General features: G+C 43.3%; 1 protein-coding gene across 2 annotated transcripts in view; it reads right to left on the reverse strand.

The window, feature by feature from the left end:
* SLC35B4 (solute carrier family 35 member B4) overlaps window positions 1-24,825 on the reverse strand; it is a 247,653-nt gene that overhangs the window by 196,480 nt on the left and 26,348 nt on the right. For both annotated transcript variants that reach the window (XR_012242813.1, XM_073619423.1), the window contains exons 8-9: window positions 12,705-12,780; window positions 5,708-5,783 (exon numbers count right to left, since the gene is read on the reverse strand). Coding sequence is in view for 1 of the 2 variants with exons in the window: in XM_073619423.1 (XP_073475524.1) it covers window positions 5,708-5,783; window positions 12,705-12,780 (152 nt within the window). In the remaining variant the exon portion in view is untranslated. The remainder of the gene's footprint in view (window positions 1-5,707; window positions 5,784-12,704; window positions 12,781-24,825) is intronic.

Here is a 24,825-nt window from a genome sequence, read left to right on the forward strand (position 1 = left end):
CTGCTTCTGCATGCGAGCACACGGGGACAGGGGCGCTTTACATTTTCCATTTTTTTTATTTTTATTGTTAATTTTAATTTTTAAAAAACAAAAATTTTTTTGATCACTTTTATTCCTATAACAAGGAATGTAAACATCCCTTGTAATAGGAATATGGCACGATTGGTCCTCTTTACAGTGAGATATGGGGTCAATAAGACCCCACATCTCACCTCTAGGCTGGGAAGCCTGAAATAAAAAAAAAAAAAAAAAAAAAAGAAAAACGATCTTGGCTTGCCAGCCAAGACAGCGCCGTTTGAATGCAGAGGCAGGGCGTGACGTCATAACATCGCGCCTGGCCTCCGAGCGATCAGAGAGACTCCGGAGACCATCTGGTCTGCCGGAAATCTATGGTAAACATCCAGGCCTGGGGATCCAATGGGAGAGGTGAGTCGGTAGAAGAACTGGAGGGCATCCCCTCTCACCGCCCATAAGAACGATCAAGCGGTGGAACAGCTGCTACGATCATTCTTAGGGAATCGCTGGCTGAAAAAGCAGATATCGAATGATGCCTGTAGCTGCAGGCATCATTCAGATATAGCTGCACAAAGTCAAGGACGTCATATGACGGCCGGCAGGCGGGAAGTGGTTAAAAGGTATCAGTCAGGAGAAGGGTACAAAAGAATTTCAAAAAAGGCATTCATTAGATATACGATGAAACACAGTGAAGACAGTCATCAAGTGGAGAAAATATGGCACAACAGTGACAGTACCAAGAACTGGACGTCCCGACAAAATTGATAAAAAGACGAGAAGAAAACTGGTCAGTGAGGCTGCCAAGAGGCCTACAGCAACATTAACCGCTTTAGATCAGCCGCCGCAATTTTACTGCAGCAGGCTGGCTCCCCTGCGTGAAATCACGTTACTGTACGTGATCTTGCGGGGTCCGGATAGCAGGCACGTGCTGTCCGTGCGCTGCACAGCAGGGGTGCCTATGCTCGTGGCCGACGGTCATGATGACCGCTGGCCATGAGCGATCGTGACCAGGAGAAACAGAACAGGGACGAGTGCGTGTTCTGTTCCGATTAGCTAGGAACCACGATCTGTCACTTCCTGTAGTTAGTCCCTCCCCCCAGTTAGAATCACCTCCCAGGAAACAGTTAACCCCTTCACCGCCCCCTAGTGTTAACCCCTTCACTGCCAGTGACATTTTTAATCGCACTGATCGCTGTATTAATACCAATGGTTCCAAAAATGTGTCAAAATTGTCTGATGTGTCCTCCATAATGTCGCAGTCATGATAAAAATCACAGACCGCCGTCATTACTAGTAAAAAAAAAAATAAATAAAAAGGCTATAAATCTATCCCCTATTTTGAAGACTCTAACTTTTGCGCAAACTAATCAATATACGCTTATTGCGATTTTTTTTTACCAAAAATATGTAGAAGAACACATATCGGCTTAAACGGAGGGAAAAAAATTGTTTCTTTATACATTTTTGGGGGATATTTATTAAAGCAAAAAGTTAAAAAAAAAAAGTGTTTTTTTTCAAAATTGTCGCTCTTTTATTGTTTATAGCGCAAAAAATAAAAACCGCAGAGGCGATCAAATACCACCAAAAGAAAGCTCTATTTGTGGGGAAAAAAGGATGTCAATTTTGTTTGGGTACGACGACGCACAACTCTGCAATTGTCAGTTAAAGCGACACAGTGCCGAATCACAAAAAGTGCTCTGGTCAGGAAGGGGGTAAATTCTTCCAGGGCTGAAGTGGTTAAAGGAGCTGCAGGAATATCTAGCAAGTACTGGTAGTGTGGTACATGTGACAACAAATTTCCATATTCTACATATGTCTTAACTATGGGGTAGAGTGGCAAGTCAGAAGCCTTTTCTTACAAAGAAAAACATCAAAGCGCGGCTAAATTTTGCAAAAACACATCTGAAGTCTCCCAAATCATGTGGGAAAATGTGTTCTGGTCTGATGAAACCAAGGTTAAACCTTTTGGCCATAATTTCAAAAGATATGTTTGGCGCAAAAACAACACTGCACATCACCAAAAGAACACCATACCCAAAGTGAAGCATGGTGGTGGCAGCATAATGCTTTGGGGCTGTTTTTCTTCAGCTGGTACAGGGGCCTTAATCAAGGTAGAGGGAATTATGAACAGTTCCAAATACTAGTCAATACTGGCACAAAACCTTCAGGCTTCTGCTAGAAAGCTGAACATGAAGAGGAACTTCATCTTTCAACATGACTACGACCCAAAGCACACATCCCAACCAATAAAGGAATGGCTTCACCAGAAGATTAAAGTTTTGGAATGGCCCAGCCAGAGCCCAGACATGAATCCGGTTAAACAATCTGTGGGGTGATCTGAAGAGGGCTGTGCACATGAGATACCCTCGCAATGTGGCACATTTGGAGTGTTTTTGCAAAGAGTGGGTAAATATTGCCAAGTCAAGATTTTCCATGCTGATAGACTCATACCCATGAAGACTGAGTGCTGTAATAAAATCAAAAGGTGCATAACAAAGTATTAGTTTAAGGGTGTGCACACTTATATTTTTTATATTTATTTTTACTTCCATCCACCTAAGAGCCCTTGCACACTGGGGCGGTTTGCAGGCGCTATTGCGCTAATAATAGCGCCTGCAAACCGCCCCGAAAGTGCCGCTGCTGTCATCCCAGTGTGAAAGCCCCGAGGGCTTGCACACTGGAGCGATGCGCTGGCAGGACGGTAAAAAAAAGTCCTGCCAGCAGCATCTTCGGAGCGGTGAAGGAGCGGTGTGTATACCGCTCCTTTACCGCTCCTGCCCATTGAAATCAATGGGACAGCGCGGCTATACCGCCGGCAATGCGCCTCTGCAGAGGAGCTTTGCGGTGGTATTTAACCCTTTCTCGGCCGCTAGCGGGGGGTAAAACCGCCCCGCTAGCGGCCGCATACCGACGGTAAAACGCCGCTAATAATAGCGGCGTTTTACCGCCGACGCCGCCCCCCGCCCCAGTGTGCAAGGGCTCTTAAAGATTTCAGTTTGTTGCTCAACAGAGTTGTACAGTTTATAGGTCACATTAAAAGGTAGAAAAAGTTCTGAAATTATTTCTCTTTGTCTCATTTTTTTTTACATCACAGAAACCTGACATTTTAACAGGGGTGTGTAGACTTCTACTGTAAGTATGATGCATGCATATTGTTAGTCCCCCAAGTGCATAAACTTTACATTTATCAACATTAAACCTAATTTGCCACATAGTTTCTCAATTAAAGTGGAGTTCCACCCAAAAATGGAACTTCCACTTTTTGGATTCCTCCCTCCCCCCCTCCGGTGTCACATTTGGCACCTTTCAGGGGGGAGGGGGGAGGAGGGAGCAGATACCTGTCTAATACAGGTATTTGCTCCCACTTCCTGGCATAGATCACCATGGCGCTTGCGGTGACCTATGCCACTTCCGGCGCCTACCCCGTCCTCCCCCACTGTATTCTGTGAGACACAGAACACAGCAGGGACTTGAGAGGACGCGCAGCGAGACTCGCGCATGCGCAGTATGGAACCAGGAAGTGAAGCCGCACGGCTTCACTTCCTTATTCCCTCACCGAGGATGGCAGCGGCAGCAGCCGAGACCCGAAGGACGGATCGGCTTCGGCTGCCGACATCGCGGGCTCCCTGGACAGGTAAGTGTCCATATATTAAAAGTCAGCAGCTGCAGTATTTGTAGCTGCTGTCTTTTAATATTTTTTTTTCAGCGGACCTCCACTTTAAACAGTGCATTGATGTCAGCTTGTAAGTTGGAGACATCCTGTGAGGACGTTATTTCACTGCATAGCTTGGTGTCATCTGCAAAGACTAATGCTGGCCATACACTATATGAAAAATCGTCCGAAATTAATTCAGTCATCAGGCCAGTTCGTTTTGTTTTTTCGGCCAGTTAATGGGCACAAAATCGGTAATCGTTGGGATGTTTTTGAGCTGTAAAAAAAAAAAAAAAAAAAAAATGACAAGTTTGGAAATTTTCTGTCGAACAAACAAAAAATTAAAAGGTTAATCTGTTTCCCGTCCGAACTGTTTGCACTAGGTATATGTAAAAAAAAAAAATGAACAGAATATGGATTCATTTATTTCCACTGAATGATTTATCGGTCATTACATGATGGCACCATCAATTGCTCTCACAATCGAATGTTAGTTTTTCAAAAATGGGTTCGGCCCATTTTTCGTATAGCGTATGGCCAGCATGAAATTGAAAAATGAAATTCACAAACCCTATATCATTTATAAATATATTAAAAAGTAAGGGTCCCAACACTGAACACGTTAGACCATTAACCGCTACTCTCTAAATTCGGTCTTTTAGTCAGTTTTCTATTCATTTACAAACTGATTTTTCCAAGCCTGTAGACTCTACCTTACACATTAATCGTGTGGGGAACTGTGCCAAGCACTTTTGCAAAATCCAAGTATACCACATCCACAACCACCCCTCCTTCCAAGGTTTTACTTACCGTATCTCCTCATAAAAAGAAATCAGGTTTGTTTGACAACTTCTGTCTTTCATGAATCCATGCTGTCTGTTGCTTAAAATATTTTGTTCCAGCAAGAACTCATCTATGTGGTCTTTTATTAAACTCTCCCGTAACTTCCCAACTATAGGATTTAAACTAACAGGTCTATAGTTATGTGGTAAAGACTTTAATTCCTTTTTAAACATAGGCGCCACATTTGGCCCTATGCCAATCCAGTGGTACCATTCCAGTCATTAAAAGAGTCCCTAAAAAATAGAAACAATGACTTTGAAATGACAGCTCAATGCTTTTAGGACCTGTGGGTGTGTGCCGTCTGGTCCAGGTGCTTTATTCACCTTTATTCTGTCTAAATATTTCTGGACAATATCAATTCTGAGCCATCATAGATCATTTGGGGCTGTGTCAATACCATTCCCATTATGGACATGAGCTCCCCCATGCTCCTTTGTATACACAGAGCTGAAGAAGGTATTTAATAAATCTGCCTTCTCTTTGTCCCCAGTCACCCACTCTAGATTATTTTGTAAAGGACCTACATGCTCAGACCTAACTTTTTTTAATATTAATATATTTGAAGAATTTTTGGGGGTTTGCCCTACTATCTTGCAAGCTGTCGTTCATTTTGAATTTGTGCGACTTAAAGTCATAACGACTTCAAAGTAATTCATGCACTACTTTGGTCTGACTTTCATGCAACTTGAGGGCCATAGACTTCAATGTTAACCCTCAACAGTTGTGTGAAAGTCATACCTGAATGTGTTACAGGCAACAGTGGGTCTGACTTTGCAGAGGGACAACAAGTCACATCCAAGTTGCACCCACCAAAGTTGCGTGGACTTTGGAGTCGTACAAGTGTCAATAGAGCCTAAAACCATTTTAAAGTGTTGTTTTATTATACCATTAATGCACCATTAGTTGAAATCGGGGAAAAATAAGTCCCTATTGTAGTCAACAAGGGTATTAAAGTGAACTTCTGAAGCAACTTCTCATATCTTCACTGTATGTCACAGTAAGAAGTTTGCTATGCTAATATAAGGTAATGCACTAAATTGTGTATTGTGTCACTGGTCACCGATACCACAGACATCAACATTAATAATGAGAATGTGCTGTGGGAATGGTGTTTCTCTTACATTTCAAACAATTATATAAAAAGGTAATTAGAATGACAATTCACAGAAGCGAAGAATGTGTTTGCAGCAAGGATACTGTGTAATGATGTTCATGAGCAAATAAAACCACAGGATTGGCATCTGGATCCCCAATAGAGGCAGTTGGTAGGGTTCTGTAACATAACAAACAATAACAAATAAGTATTACAGATATTGGTATCAAGAAAATCATCTCTGTAAAAAAAAAAATAAATAAATAAAATTAACTGATCTGCATTGTTGGAACAAAGTCAGAAATCATTAACTGCATGTTTGTCCCCGGTCAATGATGCAAAGTACCTAAATCAGACTGGCAGCACGACATTGAGGGCACTAGAATTTTCAGAAGGTAAGGAGCAAAATGGCAGGATCCATATTTCTTGGGGCAGATTTCCACCTAAAGCTTATTAAAGTGATGTCTAGTCTCTCCCCGCTTACCTTGGTGTGAATAATATGTCAAAGTGTAGTAATCTATACTGTGCTTTGCATAGGAAGTGACTTCTCCCTCCCTTTAAAGGAAGCAGAGTAAAAATAAAAAACACACACACACAGCAGAATGTGCACTGGCTCCGGTACAAAGCTGGTCTCTGCTGATATGTTTTGTTGGGCGTGCACACTGGCTTTCTATTAAGCTAGAAGTGGATGAATGCAGATTACAGTACTTCTAGACTTTTTCCATACAGGACACGCCATCCAGTAAAGGGAATGTGATAAAAAGCAGTGTTTGAACTAAGGAACTATTGAACTTGGCCCATTTGCTGCAGAAGAGAGTGCTTATGTGGTCTGGAAGTTGTCAAATAGTCTTCGGAACATATATTTAGTTAAAAATAATTTTCCCTCAAAATGCTTTCTACACTTCTCTAAATATAATAAATACCTCCCAATGATACACAGAAAATGGTTTATTGTACATGTGTTCTTTAAGCTTTGCTAGATCTTATTAATGGCAAACTCCAGCCAAACAGAAAACACACACATTATTGCAGGCCCCTAAGGCCCCTTTCACACTGGGGTGGTGGGGGCGTCGGCGGTACAACAGCGCTATTTTTTGCGCTGCTGTACCGTCGTTCTTGCAGCTGTATTCGGCCGCTAGCGGTGCGGTTTTAACCCCCGCTGGCGGCCGAAAAAGGGTTAAAATCACTCGTACAGCGCGGCTATAGCCGCGGTATTGCCGCGGTATAGCCGCGCTGTCCCATTGATTTCAATGGGCAGGAGCGGTGAATACACCGCTCCTTCATCGCTCCAAAGAAGGACTTTTTTTACCGTCCTGCCAGCGCACCGCTTCAGTGTGAAAGCCCTCTTTAGGGGCGGTTTGCAGGCGGTATTTTTAGCGCAATACCGCCTGCAAACCGCCCCAGTGTGAAAGGGGTCTTGCGCAACTCTGTGGTGTGCAGTAGTGCATTATCGCATGCACATTAACGTGGTCGCAGTTAGGCCCCTTTCACACTGAGGCACTTCTAAATTGCCAGTAAAATATTTGAGCGCTTTTGAAGAGCTTTCCATTAATTTCAATGGAGAGGGGTCTTAAGGCAGCTTATTCATTTTAAATGTAGCTCAGGCCTAAAACCTCAGAGCACTGCAAAACAGGCTATTTAATAAGAATGACATAGCAGCACACTTAGACCCCTTTCACACTGAGGCGCTTTACAGGCGCCTGCATAGTGCCTGTAAAGAGCCTCTCCTGTCTCTCCAGTGTGAAAGCCCAAGTGCTTTCACACTGGAGCGGTGCGCTTGCAGAACGGTAAAAAGAGTCCCGCAAGCCGCATCTTTGCAGCGCTGTAGGAGTGGTGTATACACCGCTCCTAAAGTGCCCCTACCCTTTGAAAACAATGGGGCAGCGGTGCTTTGAACCCTTTTTCGGCCACTAGCGGGGGTTAAAACTGCCCTGCTAGCGACCGAATAGCGCCGCTAAAATGACGGCGTTTTACTGCCGATGCCCGCCCCAGTGTGAAAGTAGCTTAATACATACATTGTGCAACACACTGAAAAATTAATTTTAGTAAGACCCCTTTCACACTGAGGCGCTTTACAGGCGCTACATCGCTAAAAATAGCGCCTGTAAAGAGCCTCTCCTGTCTCTCCAGTGTGAAAGCCCAAGGGCCTTCACACTGGTGCGGTGCGCTTGCAGGACAGTAAAAAAAAAGCCCTGCATGCCGCATCTTTGCAGTGCTGTAAGAGTGGTGTATACACCGCTCCTAAAGCGCCCCTGCCCATTAAAAACAATGGGGCAGCACTGCCAAACCACCGCTGCAGCGGCGCTTTGCGGGAGGTTTTAACCCTTTTTCGACCGCTAGTGGGGGTTATAACCACCACGCTAGCGGCCGAATAGCGACGCTAAAACGACAGTAAAGCGGTGCTAAAAATAGCACTTTACCGATGACGCCTGCCCGCCCCAATGTGAAAGGGCTCTTAGACTAGAGCTATCCAGGCAGGTTTCTCATTCATTTTTAATACCACAGGAATACTCTGGACTTGCTTTGACCGCCAAACACACACAAAACAATTTAAAATCTTTGTGAGCATTGCTGAATATTTTCATTGTTTGCATTTGGTTGGTGTAACTTGTGTGATTACTAGAGTATGTTCAATTATCATTAGAGATGATTATTAGATCATACTGCTAGTGGGAATGAGGCTGTACAATGGCTGGCTACATACGTTTAATGAATGTGGAGAATTTATTGTGCATTAAATGTAAAAATATAAAAAGATGACATTGCTTATGTTTTGGATATGGTTTTCTGCCCTTAAAGGGTCATTCAAATCGGCATATGTGTATTTGCTTCACGAAACACAGGTTTTTGCTAGCAGTGGTAGCAAAAGTCCCTATGTAAAATACGTACCTAAAGGACTCACTTTTAGATGCATTTGTGTGCTTACACTATTTAAAGACTTAGGTTATGGCCATGTGTACAGTGAGCAGAACTATACGTGTTTATATGTGTACACCTGTAAAATCTGCAGATATGAAGAGCCCTGGAAATACCTGTATCCTACTTTTTTTTTGTAGACTACTAAAATACAGTGTACATGTTCATTTGTAGATGCAGCTTTGTGTATGGCTCCATCAATTCCTATAGTACTGCATTTAGAAGCATACAAAACATATTTAAAGTGAAGGTAAACCTTGACGCTAAACCCAAATCATAAAAAAAAAAAAAAAAAAAAAAAAACAAAAACAAAAAAAAACAAAACTATGAATAAATGGTGTATTACACGCTGATCACACCCACTCACTTAGTCACTATGAGATTTGTTTTCTGTATTCTGCAAAAAAACTGGTTGATCCTGCTGTTCTCTATCTCCACCTTCTGTTCATGTCCCAATACAACTAGGGATTTTGCAGCTGTTGTGGCAACTCTGCACATGCTCAGTTTTCAGTGACTTTCTATGCTGAGCATTTCCTCTATATCACATCTGAGCAGCCCATGTGACTACAGAGTCACACATTTTGGGTGTATACAGTGTTGTAAACTTCAGCCCATTCCCTCCCTCCTCCTCCATGCCCACTAACCAGCTAAACACAATAGGGGTGGGATATTACATGTAGATTGATGGAGGCTTCACCTCCCTCTTATTCTAAGACACGCCTAAGGGGTGTAAAACAGCCAGTGAATGGCAGACATCTGCCCACACCAGGGTATTGCCAAAAATAATAAAGGTTTGAGAAATATATTCAGACCCCTTTAAATTTTTCACTCTGTTATATTGCAGCCATTTGTGAAAATCATTGAAGTTCATTTTTTTTCCCTCATTAATGTACACAGCACCCCATATTGACAAAAAAAAAAAAAAAAAAAAAACACACAGAATTGTTGACATTTTTTCAGATTAAAAAAGAAAAAAACTGAAATATCACATGGTCCTAAGTATTCAGACCCTTTGCTGTGACACTCATATTTAACTCGGGTGCTGTCCATTTCTTCTGATCATCCTTGAGATGGTTCTACACCTTCATTTGAGTCCAGCTGTGTTTGATTATACTGATTAGACTTGATTAGGAAAGCCACACACCTGTCTATATAAGACCTTTCAGCTCACAGTGCAGAGCAAATGAGAATCATGAGGTCAAAAGGAACTGCTTGAAGAGCTCAGAGACAGAATTGTGGCAAGGCACAGATCTGGCCAAGGTTACAAAAAATTTCTGCTGCACTTAAGGTTCCTAAGAGCACAATGGCCTCCATAATCCTTAAATGGAAGATGTTTGGGACAACCAGAACCCTTCCTAGAGCTGGCCGTCTGGCCAAACTGGGAGATGGGAGAAAGTTGTAGAAAGTCAACCATCACTGCAGCCCTCCACCAGTCGGGGCTTTATGGCAGAGTGGCCCAACGGATGCCTCTCCTCAGTGCAAGACACATGAAAGCCCGCATGGAGTTTGCTAAAAAAAAAAACACCTGAAGGACTCCAAGATGGTGAGAAATAAGATTCTCTGGTCTGATGAGACCAAGACAGAACTTTCTGGCCTTAATTCTAAGCGGTATGTGTGGAGAAAACCAGGCACTGCTCATCACCTGTCCAATACAGTCCCAACAGTGAAGCATGGTGGTGGCAGCATCATGCTGTGGGGGTGTTTTTTAGCTGCAGGGACAGGACGACTGGTTGCAATTGAGGGAAAGATGAATGCGGCCAAGTACAGGGATACCCTGGATGAAAACCTTCTCCAGAGTGCTCAGGACCTCAGACTGGAAGGTTTACCTTCCAACAAGACAATGACATTAAGCACACAGCTAAAATAACGAAGGAGTGGCTTCACAACATCTCCGTGACTGTTCTTGAATGGCCCAGCCAGAGCCCTGGCTTAAACCCAATTGAGCATCTCTGGAGAGACCTAAAAACGGCTGTCCACCAACGTTTACCATCCAACCTGACAGAACTGGAGAGGATCTGCAAGGAGGAATGGCAGAGGATCCCCAAATCCAGGTGTGAAAAACTTAATACTGAGCATACACATATACACACACACACATACATTTTCCAAATATATATTTGTATGACAATTTAAAACAGTTTATTGATATTTATTATTTTGACTCTGTTTTCCCAAAGGCTATTTTTTTTTAACCACTTGCCGCCCGCCATACAGCAATATGACGTCGGCAAAGTGGTTGAGATAGCCTGACCATACGTCATATGATGTCGCCAGGATATCAAGGTGCGCATCGCGGCGATCGTTGTTGCGGTGTGTCAGTCTGACACACCGCAACTCTGATCTAGGTAAAGAGACTCTTTACCATGTAATCAGCCGTGTCCAATCACGGCTGATTACAGTGTAAACAGGAAGAGCAGTTGATCAGCTTTTCCTCACTTGCATCTGTCAGACGCGAGTAGAGGAAAGCCGGTGGGTTGCTCCTCTGACGGGGGGGGGGGGTCTGTGCTGATTGATTACCAGCGCAGCCCCCCCCCTCCCGAGGATGCCCACACTGGACCAGCAGGGACACCACCAGGAAAGCCCACCGCTAGGTATGTCACCCATGGCCACCAGGGATGCCAATCAGTGCCCACAATGGATACCAATTAGTGCCCACAAAGGATGCCAATCAGTGCCAAACAATAATGCCTACCAATTAGTGATGCCCATCAGTACCATCCATTAGTGTACATCAGTGCCACCTATCAGTGCCCATCCATGCCCACCCGTGCTACCTATCAGTGCCCATCTGCATCACCTTTCAGTGCCCATCCGCGCCGCCTTTCAGTGCCCATCATCAGTGCCACCTCAGTGCCGCCTTATCAGCGCACCCCATCAGTGAAGGAGAAAACTTACTTATTTAAAAAGTAACAGAAACAAAAAAAAACAAAACATTTTTTTTTTCAAAATGTTCAGTCATTTTTATTTTTGTTTTGCAGAAAATAAAAATCCCAGAGGTGATCAAATACCACCAAAAGAAAGCTCTATTTGTGGAAACAAAATGATAAAAATTTAGTTTGGGTACAGTGTAGCATGACCGCGCAATTGTCATTCAAAGTGCGACAGCGCTGAAAGCTGGTCTGGACAGGAAGGTGTATAAGTGCCCAGTATTGAAGTGGTTAACGTGACCAGCAGCAGAGGACTAGAAGCTCCTCCTGCTTATGTTTCCTTACAGACAGACTGGGAAAGAGCTGGGTCATGTGACAGCTGTATATCGATTAGGAAAAGGGTACTTAGATGTTTTTTTATTAAAAACATTACAGTGCCATCATCCATATGCATAAACAGAACGGGTTATGTAAATATAAACAGTATGTGTCTCGGATCACTTTAAGTATGGTAGATGTATATTTTGCAGAATCCACAGGATTGTCACACAAGTGAGTTTCAATAAGACTACACACTGGAGATAGAGTAATGTGAAGAGGAAGAGCGTGCTAGCATGAATTGTTTTTGTTGAATTTCTTATTTTAAAGCATATTTGTTTTCAAACAAGACTTGTAAAAAGCATACAATGTAGCATTTAAAATACCATATTTATCGGCGTATAACACGCACTTTTGTTTCCCCTTAAAATCAGGGGAAAATCGTGGGTGCGTGTTATACGCCGATCCCCGCCGATTGTGAGCAGAGGATCAAGCCGCCGAGATACATAGCCGAGTGTACTCGGCTCGGCTCACAGTCACGCCCAGTCCCACCCTATGATGGACATAACACAGGGACTGGGCGTGACTGTGAGCGGAGCCGAGCACACTCGGCTCCGCTCGGGACTGCGAGAGGACCCGGGTGCCACCAAGAGGACCCGAGAGCCGCCGAGATACACAGGACATACGTCTCTGTATCTCGGCTGCGCCATTTTTAAACTGGAAGGCTGCACTGACAAGGCTGCAAATGACACTGACAAGGCTGCAGATGGACACTGATAAGGCTGCATTGATGGGCATTTAAATGTAAGTTTTTTTCCTTAAACTTCCCTCCTAAAAGTTTTTTTTTTTTCCCTAAAATTCCCTCCTAAACTTGGGGTGCGTGTTATACGCCGATAAATACGGTAATTTTTTCTTATTTTAGAAACCTGGAAAGCATTTTAGCTCTTAAAATCTGTTCCACAATTACTATCAGCACAGCATAATAAGTCGTAATACTTACCGCTCTGAGTAAAGAGAACTGCATGGTTATATATGTCAGGTGCTAGGAGAAGGAACCCTGGAAGTGGCAATGCATGCTGGCAAAGTGAAGGAAAAGCAAAATTGTTAACTCGTTTCTGAACCTAAAAATTTAATTTATACAAATATAGCAATTTAGCTTACAAAATACATAACTGAGTGAAGGGGATGACAAAGTATGGAATGCAAAGATTAAAAAAAACATATATTACATGGAGTAGATAATTTATACAGCTCTGCCCTCGGCATAAAATAAAGTTAATCAAAAAGGGGTTGTAAGCCCTCGTTTAAAAAATGAAATAAAAATAACAGGTTATACTTCCCTCCACTGTGCAGTTAATTTTGCACAGAGTGGCCCCGATCCACCTATTCTGGGGTTTCCCAGGAGCGCTAACAGCTCCTCCCCGGATCGGTAAACCCCCTAGGAGAAGCGCTCTCCCTGGGTGTTTTCCTGCGGGCGAGCTCTCGAGTCCGGCTTTTGCGTCCATAGACACAGAATTCCGGACTCAGCCTTGCCCCCCGTGTCACTGGATTTGATTGACAGCAGCAGGAGCCAATGGCTGCGCTGCTATCAATCTATCCAATCAAGAGCCTAGTCAACGGGCAAAGAGGTAGAGGGGGTCCTCGCTGTGGCAATGAACGGGCTCAGGTGACTAAAACGGAGAGGCTGGTCAGTGTCAGAAATGTTTTCACCTTAATGCATACGATGCATTAAGGTGCAAAAACACGAGGGTTTACAACCCCTTTAAAGCTGATCTCTATGTTTTAGCAAACAAACTACCGGTATCTCCTTCACTAAAAGATACAGTGGCTGTATTCGTTGTAGAAACAATGCTGTGGATCAGTAGCAGGACAGGAACTTTCCATCACGTCCCGATTAGATAGAATGTAAAATCTTCTGCTGATTGGCTGAGGCAAGTGGATGTCACAATTTCTGCCTCATGAGAGGAGCCTTTGAATTCATTCAAAAAATACAAAGCTTCCTGTGAATAGCTGAGCACCACTCAGTCAAATTTGATTTTGTTCCAGGAATGGGACAGGAAGTTCCTGTCCCACTGCTGGAACATTGCGCTGTATACTGCTGGAACATAACGCTGTATACTGTATTGAGCTGAAGTTACATAGTTTATACAACACACACAGTCACTTCATCGGTTAGCGTAGTAAATCGTTTATCTGAACCACCTTGGTGCAAACTATTTAAACTTCACCAAAACGTGGAGATCAACGTTAAGACAGCAAAGAACAAAGTTGTTAAATTAAATGTTAATGGAGCGCTTATACTTAAAAGTTCTTAACCCTGACACATGTTATGCTTCAAGATTTTCCCAAGGTTGCCTATCATGATGACACGCAGTCTGTACGCACCTATCTGGAGGTACATAAAGAAATGAATACTCACTACACAAATACATGATACTTGATTTATTGAAAAAAATTGATCCCTTCATTTTGAGCCCACAAAGGGTCTGATTGAGTCTCTGATGCGGTCTAAAACTATACAATGATTAGTAAAAATAGAAATAAAAAAAATAAAAAACACACCACTTTTTGCCTTGGATGCTAGTCAGTCATTAAAGGAGAAGTATAGCCAAAGCTCGCTTGGCTGTACTTCTCCTATGGATCCCAGGAGTGCAATTCGTTTTGCACTCCTGTGACCTGGTGAGCCGTGTTTTTGATCGTTTATCAGCGTTTGACGTTAGAACGTTTTTACAGCTGAAAAACTCTCAGAACCCACTAGTTTTGGGGGTTTTTTTACAGCCAAAAAATGCCCCAGCCAAAAACTGCTAACAGCCTATGTGTGCATGGACACATAGGATAACATGATGGGGAGTTTATTGACTGATTAATAATTCATAATTCACACCCCTTGAAATTTTCCACATTTTGTCATGTTACAACCCAAAATGCAAATGTATTTTATTTGGATTTTTTGGTGATAGACCAACACAAAGTGGCATATAAATGTGAAGTGGAAAAGATCAATGGTTTTTAAAATTTTTTTACAAATAAATACCTTAACCACCTCAATACAGGGCACTTTCACCCCCTTCCTGCCCAAGCCATTTTTAAGCTTTCAGCGCTGTCGCACTTTGAATGACAAATAGAGCGGTCATATTACACTGTACCCTAATGACATTTTTATAATTTTTTCCCCACAAATAGAGCTTTCTTTTGGTGGTATTTGATCACCTCTGCGGTTTTTATTTATTGCGCTATAAACAAAATAAGAGGGACAAGTTTGAAAAAACACAATATTTTTTACTTTTTGCTATAATAAATATCCATTTTTTTTTTTTTTAAAACAATTTTTTTCCTCAGTTTAGGCCGATACGTATTCTTCTACATATTTTTGGCAATAAGCGTATATTGATTGGTGTGCGCAAAAGTTATAGCATCTCCAAATAGGGGATAGATTTATAGCATTTTTATTTATTTATACTAGTAATGGCGGCGATCTGCGATTATTATTGTGACTGCGATATTGCGGCGGACATATCGGACACTTTTGACACATTTTTGAGACCATTCACATTTATACAGCGATCCGTGCTATAAAAATGCATTGATTACTGTGCAAATGTGACTGGCAGGGAAGGGGTTAACACTAGGTGATCAAGGGGTTAAATGTGTGTCCTAGGGAGGCGATTCTAACTGTGGGGGAGGGGTCTGACTGGGGGAGGTGACCGATCGGTGTCCCTATGTACAAGGGATACACATCGGTTTCCTCTCCTCTCTGACAGGACGTGGATCTGTGTGTTTACATACACACAGATCCACGGTCCTGCTCGGTTGCTGAGCAATCGCGGGTGCCCGGCGGACATCACGGCCGCCGGGCACGCGCATCAGGTCTCCAGTGACGCAGCGGCACGCGCGTGCCCTCTAGTGGCTCGAGAAGGCGGTCACGTCATATGACGTCCGCCCAGAACGAGAGCTGCCTCGTCCCGCAGTCATATGACAGTGGGCGGGCAGCTAGTGGTTAAAAGTGTGGCGTGCATTAGTATTCAGCCCCTTTTACTCTGATACCCCTAACTAAAATCTAGTGGAACCAATTGCTTTCAGAAGTCACCTAATTGGTAAATAGAGTCCACCTGTGTGTACTTTAATCTCAGTATAAATACAGCTTTTCTGTGAAACCTCAGGTTTATTATTATACAGGATTTATATAGTGCCAACAGTTTGTGCAGCGCTTTACAACATAAGGGTAGACAGTTCACTTACAATACAATTCAATACAAGAGGAATCAGAGGGCCCTGCTCGTTAGAGCTTACAATCTAGAAGGGAGGGTCAAGTAAAACAAAAAAGGTAATAACTGTGGGGGATGAGCTGATGGAGAAAATTAAAATACAGTTGTTAGGTGTGGTTAGGGTAGGCTTCTCTGAAGAGGAGGGTTTTCAGGGATTGCCTAAAAGCTAATAGAGTAGGAGATATTCGGACAAATTGGGGTAAGGCATTCCATAGGATTGGAGAGGCTCTGGAAAAGTCCTGGAGGCGAGCATGGGAGGAGGTGACAAGGGAGCTAGAGAGCAGGAGGTCTTGAGAGTAATGAAAAAAACATGAAGAAAACGATTAGGTTGGTATTTTGAGATTAAGCTAGTGATGTAGCTAGTATACAAGAAAAAGAACCGCTGCTCCAGGTGTATAAGATAGGACTGGTTGGAATGTCTTCATGGAGTGCCAGCCCCGGCCCGCCTCCGTGGGTATACTTGGAAAGAAGAAGGAAATGGCTGCACATCCAGAACTTCCGATTGTCTTTTATTGTTCACAAGGATAACACCAAAGACACCAAACTGTGGTCACGTAGACGCATTTCACACATACATCTTGTGCTTAACCACTTAAACCCCGGACCATTTAGCTGGCCAAAGACCAGAGCACTTTTTGCGATTCAGCACTGCGTCGCTTTAACTGACAATTGCACGGACGTGGCTCCCAAACAAAATTGACATCCTTTTTTTCCCACAAATAGAACTTTCTTTTGGTGGTATTTGATCACCTCTGCAGTTTTTATTTTTTGCGCTATAAACAAAAAAATAGCCACAATTTTGAAAAAAAAAAAAAAAAGCATTATTTTTAAATTTTTGCTATAAAAAATATCCCAAAAAAATACATAAAAAAACATTTTTTTTCCTCAGTTTAGGTCGATACGTAGTCTTGTACATATTTTTGGTAAAATAAATAAATAAATCGCAATAAGCGTTTACTGATTGGTTTGCGCAAAAGTTATAGCATTTACAAAATAGGGGATAGTTTTGTGGCATTTTTATTAATATTATTTTTTTTTATTAGTAATGGCGGCGATCAGTGATTTTTTTGGTGACTGCGACATTATGGCAGACAGATCGAACACTTTTGGCGCGAATTTGGGACCATTCACATTTATACAGCGATCGGTGCAATTAAAAATGCATTGCTTACTGTGTAAATGTGACTGGCAGTGAAGGGGTTAACCACTAGGTGGCGCTGTAGGGGGTTATGTGTGTCCTAGGGAGTGATTCTAACTGTGGGGGGGGAGGGGCTGTGTGTGACAACAACACTGATCACCGCTCCCGATTACAGGGAGCTGTGATCAGTGACAGTGTCACTAGGCAGAACGGGGAAATGCTAATGTAAACAAGCCTCTCTGTCAGACGATCGCGGGTATCCCCCCGGACATCGAGTCCGCGGGACCCGCGATCACGCTCACGCAGCTCCCAGCACGCGCGCCCCTAGGCCGCCTCCTAAAGGGCAACATACAGGTACGTGATTCTACCGACGTATATCGTCTGGAGGTGGTCCGGAAGCGGTTAATCATTGCAATCACTGAGAAAACTGATAGGTCTTAAATAGACCGCCTCAGTAGCTACAGGTGTTCTGGGGGACGGTAGTAATCAGTAGTAAAACACAGCTCAATCAGTCACCAAACTTCAGCCCCTGGAAGCACCTGGTTGGAGACTTGAATAAAAGATCAAACTGAAGGTCCATGTTCCCATGCATACCAAGGAATCATGCATATACATAGGGGCATGGACCGACAATTGCATATAAACATTTGTGATTGATATACATAACACCAATAAAAACATTGAAAAAAGGAAAAAACAAAAAATTAATACACATACGTAAACATGCATACATGTGCAGGCGCACATATCCATGTGTACCCACACATGCACGTAAGGGACGTACATATAAAATCATTTACTCATCCATGCTGGACCACTTAAGAATCCAACACGATAAATGCATGTGTGTGTATATATATATATATATATATATATATATATATATATATATATATATATATATATATATATATATATATATCTCATAGCAAACTACCTCCATTATAGAGTATATGGAAACACCCATAATCCAGTATATATGCGGACATCATGTGACACCCGAATACAGGATCCACACATATGGACCATGCATATGACAACGTGGTTCCCGATCCAGCAACTACTCTCAGATGTGTGTATATATATATATATATATATATATATATATATATATATATATATATATGTATATACACATATATACGTCGAGCAGAGCGTAATGTTCGAAAATGCACGGAAAGACCCGAGTACAGCACGGCTGACCTCGGCAAATCTCGAGTAGGAAGTCTTTCCGAGGTTTGCTGAGGTCAGCCGAAGTGTATTCGGGCCTTTTTGGCCGTTTCCGAGGCTCTCCGGTGTCCCCCCGCCTCTGGCCGCATGCGGTATTGCATCCCATTGAAGTCAAAGCGGAACAAATTATTTTAGTTTCCTTTGACTTCAATGGGAAAACTCGCTTTGATATGCGAGTACTTTGGATTACGAGCATACTCCTGGAAAGGAGTATGCTCGTAATCCAAGGTTCCACTGTAAAATGAAATAAACAAGCCAGCACCCCAGTCCCAGTATAAGGAGGGAAGTACAAGACAATCATTCATAATAATGACTGACTTCCCACTCAAAGTTAAGCCTGAGTGGGATGCGAGTCTGGAGGTGGAAAATCCAGAAAACTTCCCTCCGACAGAGGGACCGGAACGCAGCGCCCCCTCGCCTTGGCACCCTGTCCTTTTCAATGACCTGAACCCGCATAACTGTTTTGTCTCCATTATGGCACCTGTTGAAGTGTTTGGCCACATTGGTTTATAAATTATTGTCCACACTGTAGACATGTTCCTGAAACCGATCTCTGAGACGTCTTGTGGTCCTTCCCACATATCACAAATCGCACATGTGATTAAATAGACTATGTTGCTAGTGTTGCAGTTAAAGAAGGACCCGATGTTATATACTTTGTGGTTAACAGTAGAGCTGAAAATAGTACCGCCCTGGATGTGACTACAGCAGGTACATCCCACTGAACCACACCTGTAATTGCCCTTACAGTGCAACCAAGTGAACTATTGAGGAGTTTTGGTATGAAAAAAGCTAGGGGACAACAAGCACCCCAAAGAGGGGGCTCTACGTGAGACAATGTAAAACTCCCCCCTTTAGAATCTCAGAACATGTATCGTCTGAAAACAAGCTTGGCAGATGTCTATTGAAAATCTGTTTAATCAAGTTAAATTCACTGCTAAAGGGGGTAGAGTGTGTTAATTGATTACTTTTTTGATTTTTGTTGTTTTTCCTCTGGGGGGGGTCACTTTATTGATTAATTCAGATCTATTTTTAGGTCTGGCTATAGTGAGTGTACTAACGAGCACCCACCTGGGATATCCCTGCTGTAGAAACTTCCCATATAAAGGACCATGCCTCCCTTTCAAACTGATCGTTATCACTGCATATGCGCCTCACACGTAAAAATTGGCCAACAGGATACCCCTGATCATGTGTCTTGGATGGCCCGACTGGGCAAGTAAAAGAGAATTGCCTGAAAGCGGTTTCCGATAGAGGGTAGAACATACCCTGCCATCAATGCCTGTCAAGAAAACATCCAAAAAACACAGAGCTGCTGTCATCAGCGCCAGTAAATGACAGATTGAAATCATTATCATTAAGGTATGTAAGCATGGATGGCATGAGATCTATTCCCCCACATACAACCAGCAAAAGATCATCAATAAAGTGATGTGATGTAGCTGAGGGCTAAGTTGTGAATTGCTTTGTAAGTAGTTGTTAGGGTTTTTAATTTCATTTGTTGGGTGAGCGTAAGCCAGTGGGGGTTCTGACAGAGGGGAGTAGCAGATACTGGAGCAGTTGGCAAGGTGGGCGAGTCTGGTAGCAGCATTCATGATGGATTGAAGGGGGGATAGACCATGCAGGGGTAAGCTAATGAGAAAGGAGTTGCAACAGTCAAGGCAAGAGATGACCAGGGAGTGAATTAAGAGCTTTGTTGTGTCAGTTAGAAAGGGGCATATTCTGGAGATTTTGTGGTGGAAACATTTGGACAGTGATTGGACGTGGGGCTTAAAGGAGAGTCCAGGACTATACCTAGGACTCTGGCATGCGGAGATGGGCTTATAATTGTGCCATCAAGTCTGACAGAGAGATCAGGGGAAGGGGCACATGGGGAAGGAAAAATTATAAGTCTGGTTTTGGATAGACTGAGTTTGTGGAGGTGGTGTGACATTTAGACGGATATATTGGTTAGTAAATTAGTAATACGTGAGGAGACGGAGGGAGTGAGCTGAGGGGTAAATAGATTTGTGTGTCCTCAGCGTAGAGATGGTATTGGAAGCCATGGGAGGCTACCAGCTGACCCAGGGAGGAGGGAGGTGTAGATTGAAAATAGAGGTCTAAGAACAGAACCTTGGGGAACCCCAGAGAAAATAAGAGGAGAGGAGGAAGTAGAATTGTAAGAAACGCTAAAAGTGCGGTTGGATAAGTAGGAAGAGAACCAGTGAAGAGTCAACAGTCACGGAGACCAAAAGGTGTGGAGTTTTTTTGAGGAGGTGGGGGTGGTCAACCGTATTAAAGGCAGCAGAAAGGTCCAGGAGTAGAAGTACAGAATAGTGATCATAGGTTTTGGCTATTAGTAGATCATTTGTTTTAGAACCTTGGTGAACAAACAGCACCATGAAGGCCAAGGAACACACCAGACCAGGGATAAAGTTGTGGAGAAGTTTAAAGCATAATTAGATTATAAAAAAATATCCCAAGCTGTGAACATCTCACTGAGCATTATTTAATCTATCATCTGAAAATGGAAAGAGTATGTCACAACTGAAAACCTACAAAGAAATGGCCGTCCACCTAAACTGACAGGCCAGGCAAGGAGAGCATTAATCAAAGAAGCAGCCAAGAGACCCATGGTAACTCTGGAGGAGCTGCAGAGATCCACAGCTCAGTTTGGAGAATCTATCCACAGGATAACTATTAGTTGTGCACTCCACAAATCTGGCCTTTATGGAAGAGTGGCAAGAAGAAAGCCATTGTTGAAAGAATGCCATAAGAAGTCCCATTTGCAGTTTACAAGAAGCCATATGGGGGATACAGCAAACATGTGGAATAAGGTGCTCTGGTCAGATGAGACCAACATTTAACTTTTTGCCCTAAGAGCAAAATGCTATGTATGGTGGAAAACTAACACTGCACATCACCCTGAACATACCATCCCCACAGTGAAACATAGTGGTGGCAGCATCATGTTGTGGAGATGCTTTTCTTCAGCAGGGACAGAGAAGCTGGTCAGAGATGATGGGAAGATGGATGGAGCCAAATACAGGGCAATATTAGAAGAAAACCTGTTAGAGTCTGCAAAAGACTTGAGACTGGGTTGGAGGTTCACCTTCCAGCAGGACAATGACCCTAAAAACATACAGCCAGAGCTACAGTGGAAAGGTTTAGAGCAAAGCATATTCATGTGTTAGAATGGCACAGTCAAAGTCCAGACCTACGGTGGATATAAAAAGTCTACACATCCCTGTTAAAATGTCAGGTTTCTGTTAAAACGGCCCAGTCCAAACCTAAAACCAATCGAGAATCTATGGCAAGGCTTGAAAATTTCTGTTTACAGGCGTTCTCCATCCAATCTGACAGAGCTTGAGCTATTTTGCAAAGAAAAATGGGCACATATTTCACTCTCTAGGATGTGCAAAGCTGGTAGAGACATAACCAAAAAGACTTGAACCTATAATTGCAGTGGAAGGTGGTTCTACAAAGTATTGACTCAGGGAGGCTGAATACAAATGCACACCACACTTTTCAGATATTTGTAAAAAAAGTTTGAAAACCATTTATCATTTTCCTTCCACTTCACAATTATGTGCCACTTTGTGTTGGTCGATCACATAAAATCCCAATAAAATACATTTACGTTTTTGATTGTAACATGACAAAATCTGGAAAATTTCAAGGATAGGAATAAATACTTTTTAAAGGCACTGTACATTGCTGGTGACAATAATGATCAGAACAATTATGCCGTGTACACACGGGCGGACTTTTCGGCATCAAAGGTCCGACGGACTTGCCTACACACGATCACACCGACGGATTTGTACGTGATGACAGGACTAAAATAAGGAAGTTCATAGCCAGTAGCCAATAGCTGCCCTAGCGTCGGTTTTCGTCCGTCGGACTAGCATACAGACGAACTGATTTTTTTGACCGGACTCGAATCCATGGGAAAGATTTGAAACATGTTTTTAACCACTTGACAACTGGGCACTTAAACCCCCTTCCTAACCAGACTAATTTTCAGCTTTCGGTGCTCTCACACTTTGAATGACAATTACTCAGTCATGAAACACTGTACCTATATGAAATTTATGTCCTTTTTTCACACAAATAGAGCTTTCTTTTAGTGGTATTTAATCACCGCTGGGTTTTTTATTTTTTGCGCTATAAATCAAAAAAGACTGAAAATTCGATAAAAAAAAAAAAAATTCTTCCTTTCTGTTAAAATTTATTACAGAGTATTGGCAGAGTATTGGCTAGTATTGGCAGAGTATAGCACAGCGTTGCAGAGTATAGCACAGCGTTGCAGAGTATAGCACAGCGTTGCAGAGTATAGCACAGCGTTGCAGAGTATTGGCAGAGTTTTGCAGAGTATTGGCAGAGTTTTGCAGAGTATTGCCATTATGTATATTGAGCAGCGCTGTGGGCACTAAATATCCAGCCCACAGCGCTGCCATCTCTCCCCCCGCACTGTACCGATCAGTTTGTTTACATGTGATCGCTCCGTCATTTGACGGAACGATCACGTGGTAAACGGCCGCGATCAGCTGCTATTTACCATGATCCGTGATGCGGACCCGGCGGTCACGAATGTACCCGAGTGCGCGCCCCAGGGGGCGTGCGGGAGCAACATTCTGGAATGACATCCATGGACGTCCACCCAGAACTAGCCGACCGCGCTGTTGCCGTCTTTCGACAATGGCCCGGTCGGCAAGTGGTTAATCTAAAGTCCGTCTAATTTTCGACCGAAAAAATCTGCTGCAGGTCCGATGAAGCCCACACACAGTCGGTTTGTCCGACGGATTCGTTCCGTCAGACTAGTCTGGTCGAAAAGTCCGCCCGTGTGTACACGGCATTATAGAGTGTGAATCTGCCTAACAGGAACACAGACAATAATAAAACCCTGACACGGGTACCAACTATTCCACACTCAAAAACATTTTCCTTCAACTACAATACTACATACTAACTTACTATTCTGCTCTGATCAACTTATTTCTGTCTGAAAAAATTTCAGCACATAATGACACAGCTCGATGTTGAGGAACATGTATCTTTTCAGAGATTGGAATCTCTGCCCATCTTTTTTTCTTCGACTCCCTAAGATGCCCTTTCTACACCCAATCATGTTACTGAAATGTTGTCAGTTAACCTAATTAGTTGCAAAATGTTCTTTCAGCTCTTCCTTGTTAGTACCACTTAGTTTGACAGCTTTTTAGGCTCGGTTCACACTGGTGTGGGGGAAACCCTGTGATTCCTGTTCACAATGACATGTAAAGTTAATGACACACCCAAAATCGGTTTGCAAATCGCAGTGCAAACTGTGAAATGGTACAGGAATGGGTGCTCATATGGTTGTGAACACCCATTCGATTCCAGTGCGAACCAAAAAAAAAGGGTCCTGCACCATTTTGGTGCGAATGCGATGTGATTTAAGCCAGCTTGTATGACTGAATTCGCATTGCACAGACATCGCATATGATGTGCACAGCATTTCGGTGCGAATCACATGCAGTGTCTATGATCGCACCAGTGTTAACCCAGCCTTAGTGCCCTGCCCCAACTTATTTGAGACGTGCTGCTGCAATTTCAAAATTACCTTATATTTTTTCCTAAAATACTACATATTCTTAGTTTACACATTTGATACATTTCTATTTTCTATTATGAATAAAATATGGGTATATGAGATTTGCAAATCATTGCAATCTGGTTATGTAGACTTTACACAACGCCACAACTTTTTTAGAACTGGGGCTGTATTTAGAAGTAATAATCCAGGAAATGTCCAATTGCCTCATGAGGGATCAAGCCGAAATCCCAACCCCCCCCACTATAGCAAACTAGATCTTGCTTAACCACTTCCCGCCCGGCCCATAGCAGATGACGGCCGGGCGGTGGTTCAGTTATCCTGATTGGGAGTCATATGACGTCCAGCAGGATAACATGCCGCCGCCGCGCGCCCCCGGGGGCGAGTATCGTGGCGATCGGTGGAGCGGTGTGTCAGCCTGACACACCGCTCCACCGATCTTGGTAAAGAGCCTCCGGCGGAGGCTCTTTACCACGTGATCAGTCGTGTCCAATCATGGCTGATCACGCTGTCAATAGGAAGAACCGTTGATCAGCTTTTCCTCACTAGCGTCTGACAGACGCGAGTAGAGGAGAGCCGATCGGCGGGTCTCCTGACAGGGGCGGGTCTGCGCTGATTGTTTATCAGCGCAGCCCCCCCCTCAGATCACCACACTGGACCACCAGGGATCGCCACTAGGACCACCAGGGAAGGGGCAACATGTGGATGGCCAGGTATGTACCCCATGGCCATCCACATGTGCCCAATGTGCTCAATCTGTGCCCACAAATGGGCACTGATTGGCACCATTATGTTCCAGATCTGCCCAGCAATGCCCCAATATGTTTTATCAGTGCCACCAGTGTGTTTAGTGCCACCTGTCATTGCCTATCGGTGCCACCTGTCAGTGCCCATCAGTGCCCAGTGCCCAGTGCCC

The sequence above is a fragment of the Aquarana catesbeiana genome, linkage group LG03 (genome assembly GCF_042186555.1).
Source record: "Aquarana catesbeiana isolate 2022-GZ linkage group LG03, ASM4218655v1, whole genome shotgun sequence".
Classification (NCBI taxonomy): domain Eukaryota; kingdom Metazoa; phylum Chordata; class Amphibia; order Anura; family Ranidae; genus Aquarana; species Aquarana catesbeiana.